This window comes from Macaca mulatta, chromosome 18 (genome assembly GCF_049350105.2).
Source record: "Macaca mulatta isolate MMU2019108-1 chromosome 18, T2T-MMU8v2.0, whole genome shotgun sequence".
In the NCBI taxonomy this organism is placed as follows: domain Eukaryota; kingdom Metazoa; phylum Chordata; class Mammalia; order Primates; family Cercopithecidae; genus Macaca; species Macaca mulatta.
This window is the reverse complement of record NC_133423.1, coordinates 18,369,395-18,392,178: the sequence shown is the minus strand read 5'-3', so window position 1 is coordinate 18,392,178 and position 22,784 is coordinate 18,369,395. Positions and strand designations below refer to the sequence as shown.

The 22,784-nt window shown below is 43.5% G+C and overlaps 1 protein-coding gene and 1 pseudogene across 4 annotated transcripts in view; one reads left to right on the top strand and one right to left on the bottom strand.

Moving 5' to 3' along the window:
• Positions 1-2,553: 2,553 nt before the first annotated feature.
• LOC705400 (large ribosomal subunit protein uL5 pseudogene) lies at positions 2,554-3,166 on the bottom strand (annotated as a pseudogene). Its single transcript, XR_013408277.1, has one exon. The product of XR_013408277.1 is annotated as a large ribosomal subunit protein uL5 pseudogene (transcript).
• Positions 3,167-17,035: 13,869 nt separating this feature from the next.
• The window catches only part of ZCCHC2 (zinc finger CCHC-type containing 2), a 66,103-nt gene continuing 60,354 nt past the window's right edge, over positions 17,036-22,784 (top strand). For all 3 annotated transcript variants that reach the window (XR_013408276.1, XM_077975088.1, XM_015122147.3), the window contains exon 1: positions 17,036-18,120. Coding sequence is in view for 2 of the 3 variants with exons in the window: in XM_077975088.1 (XP_077831214.1) it covers positions 17,185-18,120 (936 nt within the window). In the remaining variant the exon portion in view is untranslated. The remainder of the gene's footprint in view (positions 18,121-22,784) is intronic.

Here is a 22,784-nt window from a genome sequence, read left to right as displayed (position 1 = left end):
CAACACAGGGAACGATAAGTGAAAACAATCAGCATGTAAAATATTGTATGTGTGTATATATACATAATGTATTTGCTTATTCTATTTTTTGGGAACAACAAAATTACTGATATCCTATTATTAACATGTTGGCATACAAAGCTTTTTACATTTTTTTTTCTGCTTTAGGATTGTTTCCTTAAGTTAAACTCCCCAAAATAGGTGCACTAAAAGGTACGAAAAGTTTTAAGATTCTTGATGCATATTGTCAGCTTAGTTTACAAAATAGTTACAACAGTTTACTTTCTAAAGAAGCCTGTTTAATGTAAACATTTCTGGTAAAACCACTACTTAAAGTTGTGTGAAGCCAATAAGCTGTTAAAAGCAGCCTGTCACACATATAATTTGTACCAAAAAAGTCCTTTATTTTACCAATGCCTCTGCAAGGTTTATAGCAGTTCACTAATACGACCACATTTGGACTTTAAAACCAAGCTTTAATCAGTAATTTATTAGACACAAAGGCATAAAGAGAAGTATATATATAATGTGGTCCATATCCCGTAGAATAGACAAGAATTCCAAATAGAAATAGTTGTTGGGGAAATCTGGTTGCTGAACTAGGCGATAAGTGCTACAATAGCTCAGAGGGAGATGGCACCTGTGTGGACTGAAATGGTTGGGGAAGACAGGTTATTGTCTTCTGGAAGTGGTGGAACCTGACAATGAAGAATGGTGGGACTTAGATACATCGAATAACTGAGAAGAGCCTTCTAGACCTGGAGAACAGCATTCATAAGGATGTTTATCATAGCGCTGGAAAATGATGAGACTGGGCCAAAATTTCCAAGTATTATAGACTATATTTGTAAGCTAAATTCTGATGTGATGAGCATCACTTGAAGGCAGGAGTTGAGGCCAGCCTGGGCAACATAGAGAGACCCCCATCTCTTGAAAATCATAAAATAAAATAAAATAAATAATAAATTCTGATGTGCCACGTCCTGATTTGCATTCAAATAAGTCAGTCCTAGGCAGGGAGTGATGGCTTACGCCTGCAATCCCAGCACTTTGGGAGGCCAAGGTGGCCAGGAGTTTGAGACCAGCCTGGCCAACATGGTGAAACCCCGTATCTACTAAAAATACAAAAGTTAGTTGGGAATGGTGGTGCATGCCTGTAATCCCAACTACTTGGGAGGCTGGGGCAGGAGAATTGCTTGAACCAGTGAGCCAAGAGTGTGCCACTGTACTCCAGCCTGGGCAACAGAGCGAGACCCTGTCTCAAAAGAAAAAAAAAAAAAGAATTGTTTGTGTCTTGCATATCTAAGTATATTTAAAGAAAATTTATAAATATAATAATCATATAAATTCTTTTCTTGAACCCTTACTATGTAGAAGTCACCCTGCTAAATTTTATAAGGAATACAAGAAACAATAAGGAGAAGGATGTACCCCCAAGTAAATCACAATTTAACTGAGAAAATATGATATATTTGTGCATCTCTGCACAATGGGAATATGTTCTGAGAAATACATCATTACATGACTTCACTGTTGTGCAAACATCATAGAGTATACTTATACAAACCTAGGTAATATAGCCTGTACACATAACAGTACATGTTACTGTACTGAATACTGTAGGCTACTGTAACACAATGGTAAGTATGTGTCTATATAAATATATCTAAACAGAGACAAAGTAATATAATCTTATGGGACCACCATCATATAAGCAGTGGTCATTAACCGAAACATTGTTATACAGTGCATGACTGCATAGAAACACGTATCTACCAGTGCAAAATTATTTGGCACAACTTTTACATAGCTTCTATTATCTAATCAGTGTCTTACAAAGAGTGGGCGCTCAATATTTATTTGGGAAATGAATGAAGGAAGGAGGAAAAGACCATTTCCAGGTGGAAGAGCCAGGGGAGAGTCCCAGAACCAGTGGTGATTCAAGCTGGGTTCTCAAGCGTGGTTAAGATTTAGAAGAATTGGGAAGAGATGAGAAACACTGCAGACAAGAAATGCAACAGAAACGTAAAGTATCTATTCTTGGCAAGTGAGATAAACATGTTCTCTGATTGCTAAAAATTAACTTTCCAAAATAGATAAATGTGTTATAACCAGGCAAATAGCATAAAATAGCATACACATAGCATAACATGAGCCTACACACACACATAGCAAAAAGTTAACAGTGCCCTCCACCAAGAGATAATTTTAGGACAAGACAAAAAATATATTCTAAAAGATAGCATTGAAAAGTAAATAAATTATATTCCAAAGAAAAAAAAAAACAAAGAAAGATGTAAAAGATTTTCCCCAATCTTAATGCTTTAAACTAGAATAGTAAGGGATGGAAAATATACCATTTCCTGAAATTTCTAAGAGATTTTAGTGGTTGGGATAAATAGTAGCAAAACATTGGTGGATGCCAATTCTCTCCTGTGTAAAAGGTATGTGAGTTCAGTTCTGTGTGATTGCACAACGGTAAAGGTATTGCAAGCGTTCACAGCTCACTCACTCTGCACATAATACCTTTGCCCCAAATAACCCTCTGCACCATTTTTTTTTTTTTTCACTGAAAACTTTTTATTGGTCTTTTGGATAGAAACGGGAATTTATTTGCCAGGAAGGATGATCCCATCATACTTCTGCTGGAACCAGCGCATGGCCTCCTCTTTGCTGATTCTGTGTTTGGCGTCAATGCAGCCTGTCCTGCGCTTCTTGTCTGCGATGCTGAAACCTGGCCTACCCAGCACCACATAGAAGTCCAGGCCGTAGATACCAATGCTTGGGTCATACTTGATGCCCAGATCGATGTGTTCCTGGATCCCAAAACCAAAGTTTCCAGTATCTGAGAAGTTGTTTTTTCTTAACTCATACTCCCGCACCTTTAGACCCTTCTCCAAGATTTCTTCTGCCTTGGCCCCTCGAACTGTGCAGTGGACAGCAATCTTTTCATTTCTCCGGATGCCAAAGGATCTGACAGTGTATTTAGCTTTGGAAAACACAGGGGTCTGCCCTGTGAGCTGCTCCAAAACCTTGGCTGCTCGGGTCAATCTGTCTCCACTCTCCCCAACACAGATGTTGAGACAGAGCTTGCAAGGATGCGAAGTTCCCGCATGGGGTTCTCCTTTTCACCTTGATCCTGTGCCATGATGGAGTACAGGAAGAGAGCCTCTGCACCATTTATACAGTAAAAGAATTACAGCCATTATTTTAGTAACTAGTCCCTAAAACATAAAGGCTTTCTTTCCTCTTTCAAGAATTCTAAACCATGAGATATGTACTATACATGTTGAACACATATAAAGAGATGAGAACACATGTGAAGATGCAGAACACATGTAGAGTTTTGTTATAATTTTTTCTCTCTTCAAAGCATTTGTATTTTTTGAATGAAAGAGGGCCCAATCATTACTTAATCCAAATCCTGAAACCTGTAGGTAGATATACAATAACTAAGGCATAAAGAATAGCAGATCTATTCACTGGTTGGGAGTTGAAAACAAAAAAAGAAAAGAACAGGAGACAGGGAAAGTGTTTACCATGAGTTGTGGTAAATGAATCTATATATTATATTACAAGGTTTCTACATTTTGCATAAAGTGGAAACAACATTAACTAAAGTTATTGCGAAAAGTTAAGAATGTCTATTGCATCCCTATAGAAACCACTTACAAAAAAAAAAGTAATAATACAGGGGAAAGATTGCCAGAATGACTGAGGAAGAAGCATGGCAAATCCTTTCCCCAAAAAGCAATGATAAAATTCGACAAAATTATCAAAAACAACCATTTCAGTACACTGTAAATTGACCAAAGTCATACAACAACTTGAAAGGAAATTATTTTTTTAAAAATTACTAAACTTTAGTGGGCTCAGTGGAGGTCTGTGGTGTTTTACCCTGGGGCTGTTCCTATCCACCCTTTTCCCATAGCTCCATAGGGTGGTAGTTCTACCAGGGCAGAGCAAACCCTGAGAGGTAGCTGACAGAAGGGGCTGAGTTCCTTTGGACCAGAGCTTGAAATAAACCTATGCCCAGGAGCATTGTCAAAAACAATAGGGATCTCAGTGGTAAACAATCAGGGAAGTCCAGTATTGCAGCTAGCCTGAGGTTGCAACACTGTTTGGGGTAAACAACATACCAGCAGACCAACCAGAACTTTAACAGTGTGATCTGGAGACTGAGACAGCCACAGTAGGCACTGAAAAGCTCTCACATATCCCTGGGGGTCTGGAAGACTGCCTGCATATGCATAATTGTGCATATGCTCAAGAGAGGCCAGAGATGGCTTTAGCTAGCTATGTAGCTGACTGAATATGAGGCTTTATGACACAGATACTAAAATCAGCGCAGACTTGGCCCGGCATGGTGGCTCATGCCTATAATTCCAGCATTTAGGGAGGCCAAGGCAGGTGGATCATTTGAAGTCAGGAGTTTGAGACCAGCCTGGCCAACACGGTGACACCCCGTTTCTACTAAAAATACAAAATAATAATAATAATAATAATAATAATAGCTCAGGCGTGGTGGCATGCACCTGTAATCCCAGCTACTCAGGAGACTTAGGCAGGAGGATCACTTGAATCCAGGAGGTGAAGGTTGCAGTGAGCTAAGACCATGCCACGGCACTTCAGCCTGGGCGACAGAGTGAGACTCTGTCTCAAAAAAATAACAAAATAAAAAAAAAATAAAAGCAGGGTAGACTTGTAAACTGCCTGTACACGGCATGTGATCTTCACCTAAACACAAAATATGTCAGTTAAAAAGTAGAAGCTTTATTACATCAAGGTGTTTAAGCACAACTTCTGACCACTCACTGGGTGACCCCTAGGAAATTAGGCATAAAGTGACAACAACGGTAACAACAATAATAATAATAATAACCAAGCAGAAACATAAGCTGCTGCATGTTGTGAGGGAGCCAGATTCCACGGAATTAGTTCATGCAAATCGCTAAACAAACAAGCAAAACAGAAACCAGAACAACCTGCAGTTGAGGGGGACCAGAATTCAAACTTGGTATAGTACATTATCTAAAATGTTCAGTTTTCAACAACAATTATGACATATGCAACGAAACAGTAAGTATAACTCATACACAGTGGAAGGGGATGGAAGCAGTCAATAGAGACCATCTCTGAGTGGGGCCAGATGTTAGATTTAGTAGACAAAGACTAAATACATTCAAAGAACTAAAGAAAATCATGTTGAAATAATTAAATGAAAGGATGACAGCAATATTTCATCAAATAGAGAATACTGACGAAAAGAGAGAAATTATTAAAAAGAACCAAATTGAAATTCTGAAGTTGAAAAGTACAATATAATTGGAATGAAAAATTTATTAGAAGGGTTCAATAGGTTTGAGATAGCAGAAGAAGAATCTATGAACTTGGAAGTAGATTCAATCTAAAGAAAAGAAGACAAAGAACAACAAAATCAACAGAGCTTCACAGACCTGAAGGACACCATGTATATAATGAGAGTACCAGGATGAGAAGAAAGGTGCAGAGAAAATATTTGAAGAAATAATGCCCCAAACTTATCAATTTGTGAAGACCCTAATCTACATATTCAAGCAGTTTAACTAATTACAAACAGAATAACCACTGACATATCATGGATAAGTCATAGTGAAATTGTTGAAAGCCAAAGATCAGGACTGCCTTTGCCATCACTACTTTGAAACTCTAAATTTCTGAACAACGGACCTCACATTTTCATCTTCACTGGGTTCTGCCAAAGACAAAGAGAACATCATGAAAGCATCAAGACAAAAATAACTCATTATATACAAGGAACCCACAATTATGTTAACAGCTGAATTTTCATCAGAGTAAAGGCCAGAAGACAGTGGGATGACATATTGTAAGAACTAAAGGAAAAAAGAAAAAACCTGTCAACCTAGAATTCTATATTGAGCAAAACTCTTCTTTGGCAATAAAGGCCAAATAAAGATATTCCAAAAAACTAAACAAACAAACAAACAAACAAAAGGACCGAGATAATGTGTTCCTAGCTGACTTGCCTTATGAGAAATACTAAAGGAGTCCCTGAGGATGAAGGAAAATGACAGCAGATGATAACTCAAGTTCACATAAAGAAACAGGGCAGTCTCAAAGTTAGTTTATGTAAGTATTAAATATATGTAACAATAAAAGACAGTATAAATATCTCTTTCTTTTTTCTTTTTCTGTTAGATATAGATCTCATTCTGTCACCCAGGCTGTAGTGCAGAGGTGTGATCATAGCTCACTTGCAACCTCAAACTCCTGGCCTCAAACCATCCTCCCACTTCAATCTCCCGAGTAGGTAGGCATGCACCACCCCACCTAGCTAACTTTTTAAAAAATTTCTGTAGAGACAATGTCTCATCATGTTGCCCAGGATGGTCTCAAATTCCTGGCCTCAAGTGATCCTCCTCCTTTGGCTTCCCAAAGTGGTAAGATTAAGCGTGTGAGTCCTTGGGCCCAGACTGGTTTTTTTCTTAATTGAAAATGCAACCATATGAAGTAATTATAAAGCTGTATTATTGAGCTTATAAAATATAAAGATGTGATACGGATAACTATAATAACACAAAAAAGGAAGGAGAGAATTAAGCTATAGAACAAGGAAATGTTCCAAAGAGTAACTCTAATCTACAAGAAGAAATGAAGAGCAACAAAAATGGTAAATAGTTACAGATTTCAATATTTCAGTCTCAATATTTGATAAAAACAACTAGACAGAAAAACAGCAGGGATATAGAAGACTAGAGCAACACTAGCAACCAACTTGATCTAACTGATACCTATAGAACACTCCACCCAACAACAGCAGAATTCTTTTTAAGCACATATGGAACATTCTACAGGACACACCATAAGCTAGGCCATAAAGCAAGTCCAAATGCATTTTTAAAAACAGATGACTGAAATATTACAAAGTTTATTTTCTGACCACAGTGGAATTAAATGAGAAATCAACAACATAAGAAAATTTAGGGAATTTACAAATATTTAAAAATTAAACAGCACAGTTCTAACTAAGCCAAGGAAAAAAGCACAAGGAAAATTGGAAAATATTTTTAATGGAATAGAGAAAAAAACTATCAAAATATATGGGATGCAGCTAAAGCAGGATATATAGGAAAAATGTATACCTCTAATCACACCTTCAATAGAAAAGAATAATCTCAAATCAATAACCTAAACTTCCACCTTAATAAACTAGAAAAAAGTAAACAAACTCAAAGCAATCAGAAAGAAGAAAATCATAAAGATCAGAGAGGAAATCAATGAAATAGGAAACAGAAAAGCAATAAGAAAAATCAATTTAATTAAAAGTTGATTCTTTGAAATGATCAAAATATTGGCAAAACTTTAGGCTGATGAAGAAAAAACTAAGAAGACACAAATTACCAAAAATAATGAAAGAGGAGACATCACTATTGACCTTACAGAAACAAAAAGAGTTGTAAGAGAATGCTATGAAGAACTTTATGCTTACCAATTAGACAACTTAGATGAAATGGACAAATTCCTAGAAATGTAAGAGTTGCCAATACTGACTCAACAAGATATATAAATTCTGAATAGACCTATACCAAGTAAAGAAATTGAATTTGTAATTTTAAGTCTTCCCACATGAAAAGAATCCCAGGTCCAGTTGTTTTCACTGGAGGATCCTATAAATCATTAAAATAATACTTAATACTATCCTTCATAAACTCATAAAACAGGGATGGAAGGAATATTTCCCAACTCATACTATGAGACCAGTAATAACCTGATACCAAAATCAAAGACATCAAAAGAAAATTGCAGACCAATGTTCCTCATGAGGTTAGATGCAAAAATTCTCAGTAAAATATTAGCAAACTGAATCTAGCAAATATACAAAAAAAAAATGCTATATTATTACCATGTGGAACTTATCCCAGGAATGCAAGGTTGGTTTAACATCTGAATTATCAGTTAACATAATACACCATATATTAAAGCTCAGAGCCAGAAAAAGCATCATCTCAACATCTCAACAGACCCAGAAAAAGCATTGCACAAAATTCAATACCCATTCATGATTTTAAAAAAACAAATTCTCAGCAAACTAGGAATACTTCGCTGTTTTAAAACAGCAAGATGTTTGAGACTTATGATGAAAACTTTAAAAGTTGTAAATGTTGATGGCACATTTGAAATACAAATATTGCATTCAAGAAAAATAAACTTTGACCTGAGGATTAATAGCAAAATAAATGTTTGTGAATATTTCAAGTACAGTCAGACTATAAAACTAGTGTTCTGATATGTGGATAAGCTCTGAGGTTAATGTGGTAAGAGTGTGGTTTAATTTGCTTAGAATGGATCCACATAACTCCATTATAACCAGTTTAAAAAAATGAAATAGAATATAAATATATTTCTACATTATAAACAAATTGGTTTCTAGTTGAATAGTTTTAAATGAACTAAAAAAATTCACCATTTATTTGATCATAATTTAAACATAATTTTTGTATTAAAAGTACATTTTTTAAAAAGCAATCAGCTGTTCATAGGATTTAAGTAAGAGTCTCTAATTGTATTTACTTTTTTACATAAGGTTTGTAGCCAGCCCTCTAAGGTTCCTAAGTAATATTTAAAATTGTAAAGTCTTGCTTTGTCACCCAGGCTGGAGTGCAGTGGCGTGATCTCAGATCACTGCAACCTCTGCCTCCCTGGGTTAAAGCGATTCTCATGCCTTAGCCTCCCAAGTGACTGGGACTCCAGGCATGTGCCACCATGCCCAGCTAATTTTTGTATTTTTAGTAGAGACGGGGTTTCACTATGTTGGCCAGGCTGGTCTCGGACTTATGGCCTCAAGTGATCCACCTGCCTTGGCCTCCCAAACTGCTGGGATTATAGGTGTGAGTCATCGCACCCAGCCTAGAATTTTTTTTCTATAATTCCTCCAAGCTTTTTTTTTTTTTAAGTAAGGAAGAAGAGTATCCTTGAAATGGTAGTTTGGGATCTAAGTAGTTATTTAAGTTTAAACAATGCACAAATTAAAATGATGTCAAAATATAAGAACAACAGGCTGTTTAAGTCATCATACATAGGCAATTTTGTTTATTCCAAATTGATAAAATTCGGGTGTTGGGGGGGTGACCCCTCTGACTAAATTTGCAAGGGACTGATACGACAGAATGTCAATGGTTTTATCTACCAAGTGGGACATCTTCCTGCAAGTGGGTTACATATCTCTATTCCCCTAGAGTATTCTGTTTCCCAGCATTAAGACACTGGGAAAGTGAGTTGCTAATCAAAAGGTTATTTGGCTCTGAATCAGAATCACAGAGAGAAAGTTTGATGATCTTAGAGATTTTTCCCGAGCGTAAGGGAAAAGCCCAAAGAACTAACTCTTCTCCAGGACAGAGTAGGTCTTTCTGGTGATGAAAGGCCATGATCACCAGATACAGTAGCTGTTAACATTGAAAAGTGCTGCATCAACCTTAACAAATGTGTATACTGTCAACTGTCCCTACTTAAGATTCCAAGCATTCATTTAAATAAGAGAATTCACTTAGAAGGAACTCCACTGTGATTTCACATCATTCAGTTTTGTGACCGCTTTGCAGCCTTTTTTAGGAGCATTCCTCTCTGAGGATGACCTTGCTTGGACTTGACTGTCTCAGGTTTCCTTCAGAACACACTGTTGCACTAACTCTTGGAACACTGACTCTCCAAGCCATTACAAGTTGATTGTAACCAGTTTCACGCTCTAATTTTTTGAAATATCAATATATGGAGGTAACACATTCAGAAAACCAGTTCTCCATTAAGCTTTTAATTTCTCTTCATAAATCTTATTCTATTTTAGTAATAGTTCTCAAGGGACTTTGATTAATATTTTATCCCATTTACAAAACCAGTTAAACAACTTTAAATGTTAAATAGCGTTCATATAATTAATAGTTTTATTTTTTATTCATGCTGTTTTATCATTTCTTTTTTACTTTTTCTACTTTTATAAAAATCACACCTACAGAAACGTAAAATAGTAGAATGTTCACACATACGCCCTTCACATAGATTTGCCCATTATCAACATTTTGCCACATTTGCTTTATTTCTCTATAAATTTTTTTTTCTGAGCCATTTGAAAATAAGATGTAGATACCATGACATTTCATCCTTCAATGTTTCAGCATGCATTTATGGGAAACAAAGACATTTTCCTAGATAACCACCAAGTTATTATCTCATCTAAGAAAGTTAACATTGATACAATAACAGTGTGTAATAAGAAATCCATATTAAACTTTACTTAATTTACCTAATTATTCCTGAAATGTCTTTTAGAGTTTTTTTTTTTTTTTAATACTTTAAGTTCTAGGGTACGTGTGCATAACGTGCAGGTTTGTTACATATGTATACTTATGCCATGTTGGTGTGCTGCACCCATCAACTCGTCAGCACCCATCAACTCGTCATTTACATCAGGTATAACTCCCAATGCAATCCCTCCCCCCTCCCCCCTCCCCGTGATAGGCCCCGGTGTGTGATGTTCCCCTTCCCGAGTCCAAGTGATCTCATTGTTCAGTTCCCACCTATGAGTGAGAACATGCGGTGTTTGGTTTTCTGTTCTTGCGATAGTTTGCTGAGAATGATGGTTTCCAGCTGTATCCATGTCCCTACAAAGGACACAAACTCATCCTTTTTTTATGGCTGCATAGTATTCCATGGTGTATATGTGCCACATTTTCTTAATCCAGTCTGTCACTGATGGACATTTGGGTTGATTCCAAGTCTTTGCTATTGTGAATAGTGTCGCAATAAACATGCGTGTCTTTATAGCAGCATGATTTATAATCCTTTGGGTATATACCCAGTAATGGGATGGCTGGGTCATATGGTACTTCTAGATTTTTTTTTAAATCTGGTATCTAATCACAGATTATGAATTGCATTTGGTAGTCCTGTCTGAACAATCAGTCTTCTGCTTGCGCTTGCTTTCATGACTTTTTTTTTTTCCAAATGAGACAGGGTCTCGCTCAGTTGCCTACACTAAAGTGCAAGTGGTACAACCCCAGGCTTAATCAATCATCCCAGCTCAGCCTCCTGAGTAGCTGGGACCACATGCATGTGCCACCCCATCCAGCTAATTATTTTATTTTTTGTAGAGATAGGGCCTTGCTGCTCAGGCTGGTCTCAAATTCCTGGGCTCAAGCCATCCTCAAGCCTTGGCCTCCCAAGGTGCTGGGATTACAGGTGTGAATCATTACACCTGGCCATGCCTTTTTTTTTGAGACAGTTTCACTCTTGTTGCACAGGCTGGAGTGCAATGGTGCAATCTTGGCTCACTGCAACGCAGGAGAATCACTCCTGCGTTCAAGTAATTCTCCTGCTTCAGCCTCCTGAGTAGCTGGGATTACAGGCGCCCACCACCATGCCTGGCTAATTTTATGTATTTTTAGTGGAGATGGGCTTTCACCATGTTGGCCAGGCTAGTCTCGAACTCCTGACCTCAGGTGATCCACCCACCTCAGCCTCCCAAAGTGCTGGGATTACAGGTGTAAGCCACCATGCCTGGCCGACATTAGTATTTTTGAAGATTCAGACCAGTTGTCTAATAAAATGTTCCACAGTCCGATTTGTCTTACTTCCCCATGATTAGATTCAGCATAAACATTTTGGCAAGACTATTACAAGCAGTGTGCGCTTCCAGTGGCATCCAGGACATGGGGAAGAATATATTAGATTTTCCCATTATTGCTGACACTAATTATGACCACATGGTTGGGGTCGTATTCATCAGATTTATCCACGTAAAAGTACCTCTTCTCCTTTTTAAATGAGGTGGTACTTTGAGAATACATGTTTCATTTCTTAACTTCCCACTCAATGGTGAAAATGCCTTAATCAATAATTACATTTGGTGGTTGCAAAATGATACTTTCCTCATTCTCTCTTTCTGCATTTTTTTTAGCTGGCATTCTTCTATAAAGATTTTTTGTTTTGGTTTGGTTTTCTCTGCACCCTCCTCAACCTCTTTTTCTTTGCTAATCCTTATGGAGTTCGATTCTCTTTCTATTCAATGGTACCATCTTACCTATTTGATACTCAAATTTTGCCAGATGTGGCCAACGAGAGCCCTTCCAAATTGCCTGGCATGTCCTTTGTCATGTACAAATCATTCCAAACCAATTGCAAAAGTACAGGATTTCCTAATTGTTTTACTGATCAAGATTTGTCCTATCTATGGCTCCACCAAAGGTATCCTTCAAGTCACACAGGGTGTTTGGGAGAAGGCTAGATACCTGAACAAAATCAGGCTTCTCTTTTATGAAAGCTGAAGGGTAAGAGCCGGTGGGCTTAGGCTTGGTTGATAATCAACAGCTCAGCAGATTTGATGTGATCATGTATTTTAAGAAACATGAATCAGCAAATTCCAATCCAGAGAACACTGATGGAGCACTGGTTATTTTCCTACCTAGCAAGCCAGTCTTCGGGAACTTCCATCTCTCCATGGGTCTCTAGAAGTCAGTGTTGTTTTTTGAGGGTGGGACAGCCCTTGCCTTTTTGAACAGTTGAGCAGAAGATCTATTTGCAGAGGTCCCACAGAACCCCAGGGGCTTAGTTAAGGTTGTCTACCCTGGCAAGTACCTAACATCAGCCAGTTCATTTCTAAGAGATGAGGTTTCATTATGTTGTCCAGACTGAAGTACGGTGGTACTCCACAGGTGCAATCATAGAACACTGCAGCCTCGAACTCCTGGGTTCAGGTGATCCTCCTGCCGCAGCCTCCTGAATAGCTGGAACTACAGGCACACACCGCCATGCCCGGCTAGTTCTTTAATTTTTAACACAAGTAGCCTGAGGATTTTCCAAACCAAAACACGTTAGAATCATGTTTATTTCTGGACAGTCTCCAAAGACTGGTGGGTTTTATGGTTTTTCCAAAAATTTCAAATGTATGAGTGTGAAAACATGACAGCCCGGTCAGTCTAAATCCCTAAGAATCTTTCTGACAACTGCAACCACAACTCCAGGGAGACTGTGAATTCAATCCAAGGCTAGTCTTCCAGAAACTATGCCATATACCACAGTGCTGGGCATGGATTCCCAGGTTACCAGTAGAAATACTTGTCACAGTGACAACACCAAGAATTTCTATTTCAAATCTGTCAGGGTATTTTTGTAGACCTTACAAAAACTTGCATTTTTAATTTTAATATGCAATTAATTTTTTCCTTAAGTTGTATATCAGCAGATAACTTACTGGTGCTTTACATCAGCTTTGTAATTGTAATCTTTAAAGATAGTTTAATATTTAACACCTCTTTTAAAATAAATGCTGTATGTGATCTAACTCAACAAAAATTTATTTTTGAGGCACCTTATACCCATGGCAATTTAAATAATCCAACTACAAATTCAAGTACGATGATATCGGACATATGTTGGTGCCTCCCTGCATCCATATTTTTCTTTCCCCTCTCCAACAGCCCTGGGTTTCCTTGCAGGGGACCCATATGGTTCTGAAGAAGCTGATTCACTGCCTTGGCCCCAGTGACTGATCAAGAATGGGCATAGAACCTCAGCCATTTCAGCTGGAGTGAATCTCAGGGCTAGTCTGACAATGCTGAGACATGTTTTCTTTTCCCTGCTAGGTAGGAACAAAGTTTCAGGTGACCCAGGAGGTTCTGGCCTTTACTTTTGGTTACGGGAACATTGTTCACTCACTCATTCATTCATTTATTCAACCAATATGGATGAACATCCACTGTGTGCCAGATGAGAAAACATAACATGGAATAAAACATGGTCAGTGACTTTAAGATATTTATATTTTAATGCAGAAAACAGGGAGGTGTAATGGGAGAGGGGTCTCATAGGGAACAAATTCTTGATATGAATCAGACTGCCTGTTTCAGGATATCTGAAGTAGAAGTGGATGTATCTGAGCACCCTTTTTATAGTCAATATATTTTAGTATATCAGGCTGCCCTGAATCACCCAATTATCTGTGGTTTTGGTGAAATGTCTTGCAGCAACCCAGCTGCAAAAAGGAGGGTTGCAAAGCCTCCTCTGTCACTAGTGCCTTCATCCAAACCTTCACTTGGAATCAGCTTTCTGGTTACATATAAATACTTGAACAATAATACCAACTATATTACGGTATGGCGTGGTATATGAATAATACCACCTTTCATTATTAAAGAGGCAAATATAACAATATACTGAATGTGCATTAAACATCATCTAGGTACATCAGTGTAATGTGGGAAGTTAAAAATATATATATCATCTGGGGACAAGAGACAATAATCCTTTGCGTCCTGGTTTTTTTACAGGATATATTTCTTTATAAAAGATTTGGATACAAACCACATACTCACCATTATCACAATAATGTTATCTGGCACATGATTTGATTACGCAGGGAATATACAAAATATCAGAGAATCTAGAGTAGGTATTCTCAACAGGTAGGCTGGGTAAGGAATCCCTTTCTAGGGAGTCTTATTAGAATCATCAGGGTAGTTTTCCCAACTCATATGTCACAGTGGGACTTCCATCTGGGCCCCTCCCTCAAAAGCACTAGCGTTTTTTTCACTCTTACTGAATGTGTTCTCTCACATTATGAGAGGCATAGAAAAAACATTGAGGCCTCCTTGTGAGCTGCAGTGTGCAGAGAGGGAGATAAACAACAAATTGTCCAGCTGATGGATAACCAGAATCATTAAATCATGGTATATGTCACTTATGTGTACGAGCTTTGATCGCTATATTGTTTAATGTTGGCCAAAGCTATAAACACACAAATAATCATTATTGATTACAAATTTGAATTCTGGTGTAAAATTTATGCATCAACTCTTGTGGAGAGTTCATATCAAATGGCTTCTTATTGCCAAGGAAAATGCCCCTTTGACTGGGTCACATATAAAACTCAATTTGTCAGCCTGGGCAACACGGTGAGACTGTCTCTACAAAAGAAATACAAACAATTAGCCAGGTGTGGTGTTGCGTGCCTGTGGTCCCAGCTACTTGGGAGGCTGAGGCAGGAGGATCTGCTTGAGCCTGGGAGGCAGAGGTTGCAGTGAGCCACTGCGCTCCAGCCTGCGTGACACAGCAAGACTGTGTCAATCGATCAATAAAACAAAAATCAACTCGGAGGTAAACCATTTATTTGCTCACTAGACATCCATATCTAGACAGGTGGCTCACTATGAACCTGTGAATATCTAGCAAGATTAATATTACTAGTTGCCTAAGTATTTCACCCTAAGCTTTAGAAAAGTGGGAGCAGATATGAGTAGAAGATTCCAGGGTAGTTGAGGGTGACAGCAAAAGGGGGAATGACTGTGAATAAAAGTCCTCATAATAAAGTTTTCTTGGTTGTAAATTACATCTAAAGACTATAAAGAACCAGCAAATTACAGTTAAGAGTGACTTTTACATATTCTGCCAACCTCAAATGTCTTGAAAACAGTTCTCCCTCTCTCCCTTTCATCCCTGAAACTGATTCAGGCTTCAGTTCACCCTTTTACTGAACTGTGAATGAGCCTCTTAGGACATCAACTCGTGAGGTGAAGAGAGTTCAGCATACGCTCTCCCAACAGATGTTCTAGCTCTAACCACGGGAAAGAGTTACAATGCGATTCTTATCTTTCTGCATACTCTACTACATAGCTGTGGTAGGACTTCTAAATTTAAAGCCTTAAGATTTTTTTAACCCACCTTTTAATTAACCCTCAAAAGATCCAGCTGGGTTTTAAAAATTTGGACTATGTTGCTAAAAAAAAAAAAAAAAGAAAAAAGAAAAAAGCAACAGTGCGAGGTATAAACATCTTGGAAGCCTACATCTGAAAAACGTAACAAAACTTTAAAGCCTGTCAAGTTGGTAGCTTATTAAATTCCTCCATTCACATGAAATTCACAGCAGCACAAGGATTCAAAATGGGTTAGGCACCAAAATGTGATTTAGCAAATCAACGATTCCCCAAAAGTTAGAGGTTGAGGGGCGGGGAAGGGAAAGGCTTTTCCTAAACTGTCCAGGAAATAATTTTCACAGAGCCTTATAGACCAGGAGCGTGCCCAGCAGCGCTCACCCTCGGCCGAGTCCTGCTGCGCACCTCCGGGCCGCGCGTCCCCACCTGCGCACGGTGCCTCCAGTCTGGGCGTGGGCGCGGCCCGGGATCGCGGCGTCCTGGTCTCAAACCAGGGCCGCCACCCGCGTCCGGACCCAGTCCCCTGTGCGCCACACAGTCACTCCCGCCGCTCCGGGCAAAGTTTCCCAAGGTGGGAGACAGCCCACTGCCGGCTTTCAGGAAGTGCACTGGGCGGTGAGGATTCGAACGAGCTCGTCCCGGGGCTGGCGTGCTCACTTCGGAGAAACTCCTGCTCCCGGGACACGTTCACTCCGGCCGCGCAGGCAGCCCGGGCATCGCAGGCGGAGGCGGGGCGGCAGCTGACAAGCAGAGGGGAGTCCAAAGCCGGGCCAGGGCCCTTGTGAAAGGTGAGAGCGGCCGCGTCCCTCCGCTCACGTGGGCCTCGCACGCTCCTCACCGCGCCCGGGCTCCCCTCGCGCCGCCCCACGGCCCCAGCCCACGTCCTCCTCCCGCCGAGCACCAGCCTTTAGGATCGCGCGGAAGCCGCCGAGAGGGAGGCGGCCGGCCAGCAGTTGGGCGTGGCTTCTCGGAGAGAGGCAGCCCCCCAGGGGGCGGGGAGAGCGACGTCACCGTCGGTTCGCGGTGCTGATTGGCGGAGGTGCGGTGCGCGGAGCCCGCAAGCTTCTCCGCCCGGCCCGGCCGCTCCACCTCCTCACCCAGCCGCTCCGTCCTCACCGGCTCGCGAGGTAACCGCTCAGACACCGCCGCCCCGGCTCAGCGCGGACGGCGGAAAGAGGGAGGCGGAAGGACGACAGCTCGCTCGTTTGCTCCCATCCGCACCCGGGCTCCCAGAACCGGCGCGGAGCCCAGGGGGAGGAGCCGCCGCGGGCACGCCCCGCCCCCGGCCCGGGAAGACGACGCCAGCGACCCCGCCGGCCGGCCGCCGCCCCCCTCGCCGGCCGAGACCCACCCCCGGCCCCGGCCCTCCCCCGGCGGCATGGAGGGGCCCCGCTCCTGACGGCCGCGCCGCCGCCTCGGCCCGTGCCCCACCTCGCGGCCCCTCCCGCCCGCCCCCGCTCGCATGTCTGCGCCGCCCTAGCCGAGGATGCTGAGGATGAAGCTGCCGCTGAAGCCAACGCACCCCGCGGAGCCGCCGCCCGAGGCGGAGGAGCCCGAGGCGGACGCGCGGCCGGGCGCGAAGGCGCCTCCGCGCCGCCGCCGCGACTGCCGCCCCCCGCCGCCGCCGCCCGCGGGCCCGCCGCGGGGCCCTCTGCCGCCGCCGCCGCCGCCGCCCCGGGGGCTCGGGCCGCCTGTTGCTGGTGGAGCGGCGGCGGGGGCGGGTATGCCGGGCGGCGGCGGGGGGCCCTCAGCGGCGTTGCGTGAGCAGGAGCGGGTATATGAGTGGTTCGGGCTGGTGCTGGGCTCGGCGCAGCGCCTGGAGTTCATGTGCGGACTGCTGGACCTGTGCAACCCGCTGGAGCTGCGCTTCCTCGGCTCGTGCCTGGAAGACTTGGCGCGCAAGGACTACCACTACCTGCGCGACTCGGAGGCCAAGGCCAACGGCCTCTCGGACCCGGGGCCGCTGGCCGACTTCCGAGAGCCCGCGGTGCGCTCGCGCCTCATCGTCTACCTGGCGCTGCTGGGCTCGGAGAACCGGGAGGCCGCTGGCCGCTTGCACCGCCTGCTACCCCAGGTGGACTCGGTGCTCAAAAGCCTGCGCGCGGCCCGGGGCGAGGGCTCGCGGGGCGGCGCGGAGGACGAGCGCGGCGAGGACGGCGACGGCGAGCAGGACGCCGAGAAGGACGGCTCGGGCCCGGAAGGCGGCATTGCGGAGCCGCGGGCCGGCGGCGGGCTGGGCTCCAGGGCCCAGGAGGAACTGCTGCTGCTTTTCACCATGGCCTCGTTGCACCCGGCTTTCTCCTTTCACCAGCGGGTCACCCTGAGGGAACATTTGGAGAGGCTCCGCGCCGCACTCCGCGGGGGCCCCGAGGACGCGGAGGTGGAGGTGGAGCCGTGCAAGTTTGCCGGCCCCAGGGCCCAGGTAAGGCGTACGGAGCTTCCCTGGACTCGCGGTGCGACCGCTGCCCCGCCGGCCTCGCTCTCGGACGCCCCTTGCCCGAGCCCCAGCCCGGCGCAGGTGGCTCGGAATCCCCACCCGGCAGCTCCCAGCGCCAGAGGGCTGGGCTTCGTCTCGCTGGGCCGCTCCGTTCCACTCCCCCACCCCACCCCACACCCCGGCAGACACAGCCACCCGCCATCACAGAATGCTCTAGAAGTCTCTTCCGTGCCACGGTGTTGCCACGGAAGACGTGGAGCTCCCCGCCCGGGGCCCCAATCGGAGGAAGAGTGTCGGGACGGTTTTGGCTCTGAGCATCTCAGCGCTCGGTGCGGGAGCTGCGGGGCGCTGGAGGAACCTGTGCGAGAGCCAGCCGCAGTGAGCTCCGGGCAGCGCCGTCCTTCCCCGCCTGCCTGGCCGGGGCTCCGCCTCCCGTTTCGGGGCTCTGCCGGGCCCTCGGCGGGGTGTCCTGAAGGTGCGCTCCCGGCGAGCTGCCCTTGTCTTTGGCACAGAGGGACTTTTTTTGCTCAGTGTGTGTCTGAGTTAAAAGGGGTCGTACGGGTCCTTGTGGCTCCTGCTCTGAGGGCTTGTGTTCCCAGCAGACATCTGACGTAGAGACCTGCGAATGGATCTGAGATGAGTAGTAAGGCAGGTTGTCCGGGTGGAGAAACCTCTCCTGGCGCGGCCTGGGATGCTCTTTCCCTCCGGCAGAAGCGCTTTCTCACGGGCTCTTGATTCCTGCCTGCAGATTGGGGTTCCGGGATATTTGTTGGGCGTTTACGATAGGCGTTAATGTCCAAAAGAACTACTTAAACACCGAAATGTAGTAGACCAGAATCCAAATGAGCCACTTGTCGGAAACATTAAAGATGAAATTTTATTATAGCCATGAAAGCAATTTAATGATAATTAGGGTCCAGTGAAGTCTTTGAGGAGGACCTTTCCATGGGAAGCGGGGGGAGGAGTAGGTTTCAGTAAGTGGGAGACTGTAAAGTGAGATTGTGGGGTCACAGGCTTTTGAGAGGTGATTTGGATGCCATGTTTTTCAGCTTAGGTGATCTCTAGGAGATAATGGAAAAGGGAATTTTCTCCTCTCCTTGCTTGAAGGTTAATTGAGTATATATATCTGCTGTCATTTAGTACCTAGAACTAAAATCGAGCATGGTATTTTACTAGTGGCTTTGTGGACTCAGTACCCGTGGAATCAATGGATTTGGGGCTGGAAGGAATTAGAGATAATCTAGCCTGAACCCCTGTTTTTTAAAACGAGACTTGTGTGAGGTAACTGACTCATGTTTTGGGACGTATTTTATCAAACTCAGATGTAATGCTAGTGCCCAGCGTTATCTCGGTGAGTTTGAAATTTTGTCATCTTCCAGTGCCTGTTTACTACTAGCATGCAGTGCGTGTTCTGATGGTAAAAGCCTCTTCTATCCTTCAGCCTACTCGTTAATTTCCCAAAAGTCCTATATGCCGCACAGCCATTAAACTTAGAGACCAAAACATGAATTCAGGAACAATGCTCATTTCAAATGTTACTGTAATAACATACAATATTGTAAAGATGGCCTTAAATTGCAGGCCTAAAGAAAATGTCCCACAGTGGAACCTCTTCTATCATGCCGTTCATACTATTCCAACAAGGGTACCTGATTTCTGATGTAACTGCTGGAAGTCTTTTTTTCTTTCCCTTTTCTTTCTTTAAATTTTGCTTTTAATGAGCGTGCTGGAGGGCAAGTAGAGGAAGGGGAGGGATGCGTGCAGACCAGGGTAATGTGATTTTATGTTGACCGCAGTGCGTGACCTTTTTTCTGTAACCAGTGAGTGCTGGGAGGGATGGACAAAGTGAGGTTAGGCATTCTGCCATTAACCTCAGCACATCACTGCTTCTTAGGACGTGTCCTGTGCTGTGGTCATCAACTGAAGTGGGGGAATAAATCTTAGGGGCCGCGTACTACAGGTGACACTGGGCTATTTCTAGATGCTTGGTGGTGTGGTGAACTTCTCCAGCAGTTGTTTAGGGTTACCGTAACACATCATTCGCATCTCATTAAGTTGTTACGACCCCGCATTTTCTGCTGCTTAGAGTGACCTCCGAGTCCCAACTGTTCTGGCCTTGAGGACCATTTACCTGATGATGTTGCTCCCAGGCTGTCACTCCAGAGGCCGCTGATGCGCGGGTGGGCTGAGTTAAGCCCTCATTCGCGGCAATCCTGCCCAGCTGTTCTCGGCCTCCCGCCGCCGGGAGGGCGGGCGCACCTCTCCGTCGGCAGGGAGGAGCCCGAAGCTCGCGCGCCCCTCGCGTGGAGGCGCCGCGGCCCGCCGGGGGGGCCGGGAGGTCACGCGACGCCCGGGGCCAGCGCACGGCGGTGTGGGGCCGGGGCCGCGGGACTCCTCCCCGCCCCCGCCCTGCAAGATGGCGGCCGCGCGCCGCCCACGTGACCGGCGCACCGGCCCCGCCCCCGGCGCCCTCTTGGCCTCTTCCCGCGGAGGCCAAGTCTTGGGCTAGCGCCGGAGACTTCCAGCGGGACTCGAGAACCACGTGGATGCTGCGCTCGGCAGTGCTGGGCCGTGGCGATAACCCTGGTAAAGGGAAATTTGTGTGGCAGCGTTTTTTCCCCCCCGGAAGTAACCTTTTAGACACAAGTATGCTACTTTAATTGGGAGTCATTCTTTTTCTTAACTACTAAGTGAAGATCTTTGGTGTGCCAAACGACGTATTTTCAGCCTTACTATTGGTTAACATACAGTTAGTGTCCTTTTAATTCTCTTATTTACTAAAGTAATAGTATACTGGCCCAGAATAGTGCCCCTGGCTCACAAGACTTACTTGTATCCAGTACTGAATCAGCTTGTCTATTAAAAAATTTAAAAACTAGTGACATTTACAGATAGAACATGTCTTTAATGCCAATTTTATATTACATGCTTTGAAGTTGAGGACCCAGCAACTGTTAGTGACATGGCACGGTTACAGTGTTAATAGTTGAGGTCAGGTCCACAGGTTGCCGGTAGAATATACTTTTTAGGTTACATTGGAAATACAGGAAAACTCAACAAGGATGTTTTTACTTTTAAGAGTAACATTTCCAGAGTTTTTCTTTGTTATTTGGATTACTTTATAGTAAATATTACATTGGATTACAACTTAAATGTCAGCATTGTTTTTAGGAGGCTTGTACATAAATCTCACGTTCTTAACACAACTGTGGTGGACTGCCAGTAACTTGTACAAAATTCAGCAAATAGTCCAGGGAGCAGTAGTGAAGTCACACTCATTAATAGTGTCTTAGGAACTCTCTGTGATTGCTGCAATCCTGTGTTACGGAGTTACAGACACATAGTTAGAGGATAGCTGAAAACGCTTGGTTTTTAAAATGGGTGTTTTCCTGTTATTAGGAAGCCAAACTATAAATTGTGTGTTAGCAACCAAAAAATGCATACGTATTTTAAAAGGTACTAGTTTTGTTGCTGTTTCATTGAAAAGACAGGAAGCAAGACAGGCAAGCAATGTTTGCATACTTAAAGACATTCTTTAACTGTTCAGGAAAATGGGTATTCTTATTTTGGAGGTTTAGTCCCCAACTAGCGACACAAAGGTATAAGAAGCATAAAACGTGTAGACGATCATAGTAGTGGTTATTGATTAATACAGTATGGCGATTCTCTGGAGATTGTGTCATCAAGATCTTCAGAGCTTAATTACTTGGCTAATAGTACTAATGTTTGAATGAAAGATAAAAATGTAAACTTTTGATACTAAGGCACAAAATCATCCTGTGTTTTCGTGTTATTTGAACTCACAAAACATATTTGAGTTCATCATTTGAATCCACAAAAATTAAGTAGCCATGGGTCCTTCACTTACTAAAAAGTAGTGCATTTAGTTAAGAAGAAAACCTTGCGGCCGGGCGCGGTGGCTGACTCCTGTAATTCCAGCACTTTGGGAGGCCGAGTCGGGCGGATCACAAGTTCAGGAGTTTGAGACCAGCCTGGACAATATGGTGAAACCCTGTCTCTACTAAGAAAAATACAAAAAATATTAGCCGGGCATGGTGGCACGTGCCTGTAGTCTCAGCTACTTGGGAGGCTGAGGCAGGAGAATCGCTTGAACCCGGGAGGCGGAGGTTGCAGTGAGCCGAGATGGCGCCATTGCCCTCCAGCCTGGGCGACAGAGTGAGACTTTGTCTCAAAAAAAGAAAGAAAGAAAGAAAGAAAACCTTGCAAAATTGTTACTTTTTCATTGCTTAGTTTAGTTAGCTAAATTGTACTTGATAGAGCAAGTGCTTTGATTAACTTTGCAATATAGGAAACATACTGGAAGAAGACTCTTTTTTTTTTTTTTTTTTTTTTTGAGACGGAGTCTCACTCTGTCGCCCAGGCTGGAGTACAGTGGCCGGATCTCAGCTCACTGCAAGCTCTGCCTCCCGGGTTTACGCCATTCTCCTGCCTCAGCATCCCGAGTAGCTGGGACTACAGGCGCCTGCCACCTCGCCCAGCTAGTTTTTTGTATTTTTTAGTAGAGACGGGGTTTCACCATGTCAGCCAGGATGGTCTCGATCTCCTGACCTTGTGATCCGCCCGTCTCGGCCTCCTCAAAGTGCTGGGATTACAGGCTTGAGCAACCGCGCCCGGCCTGGAAGAAAACT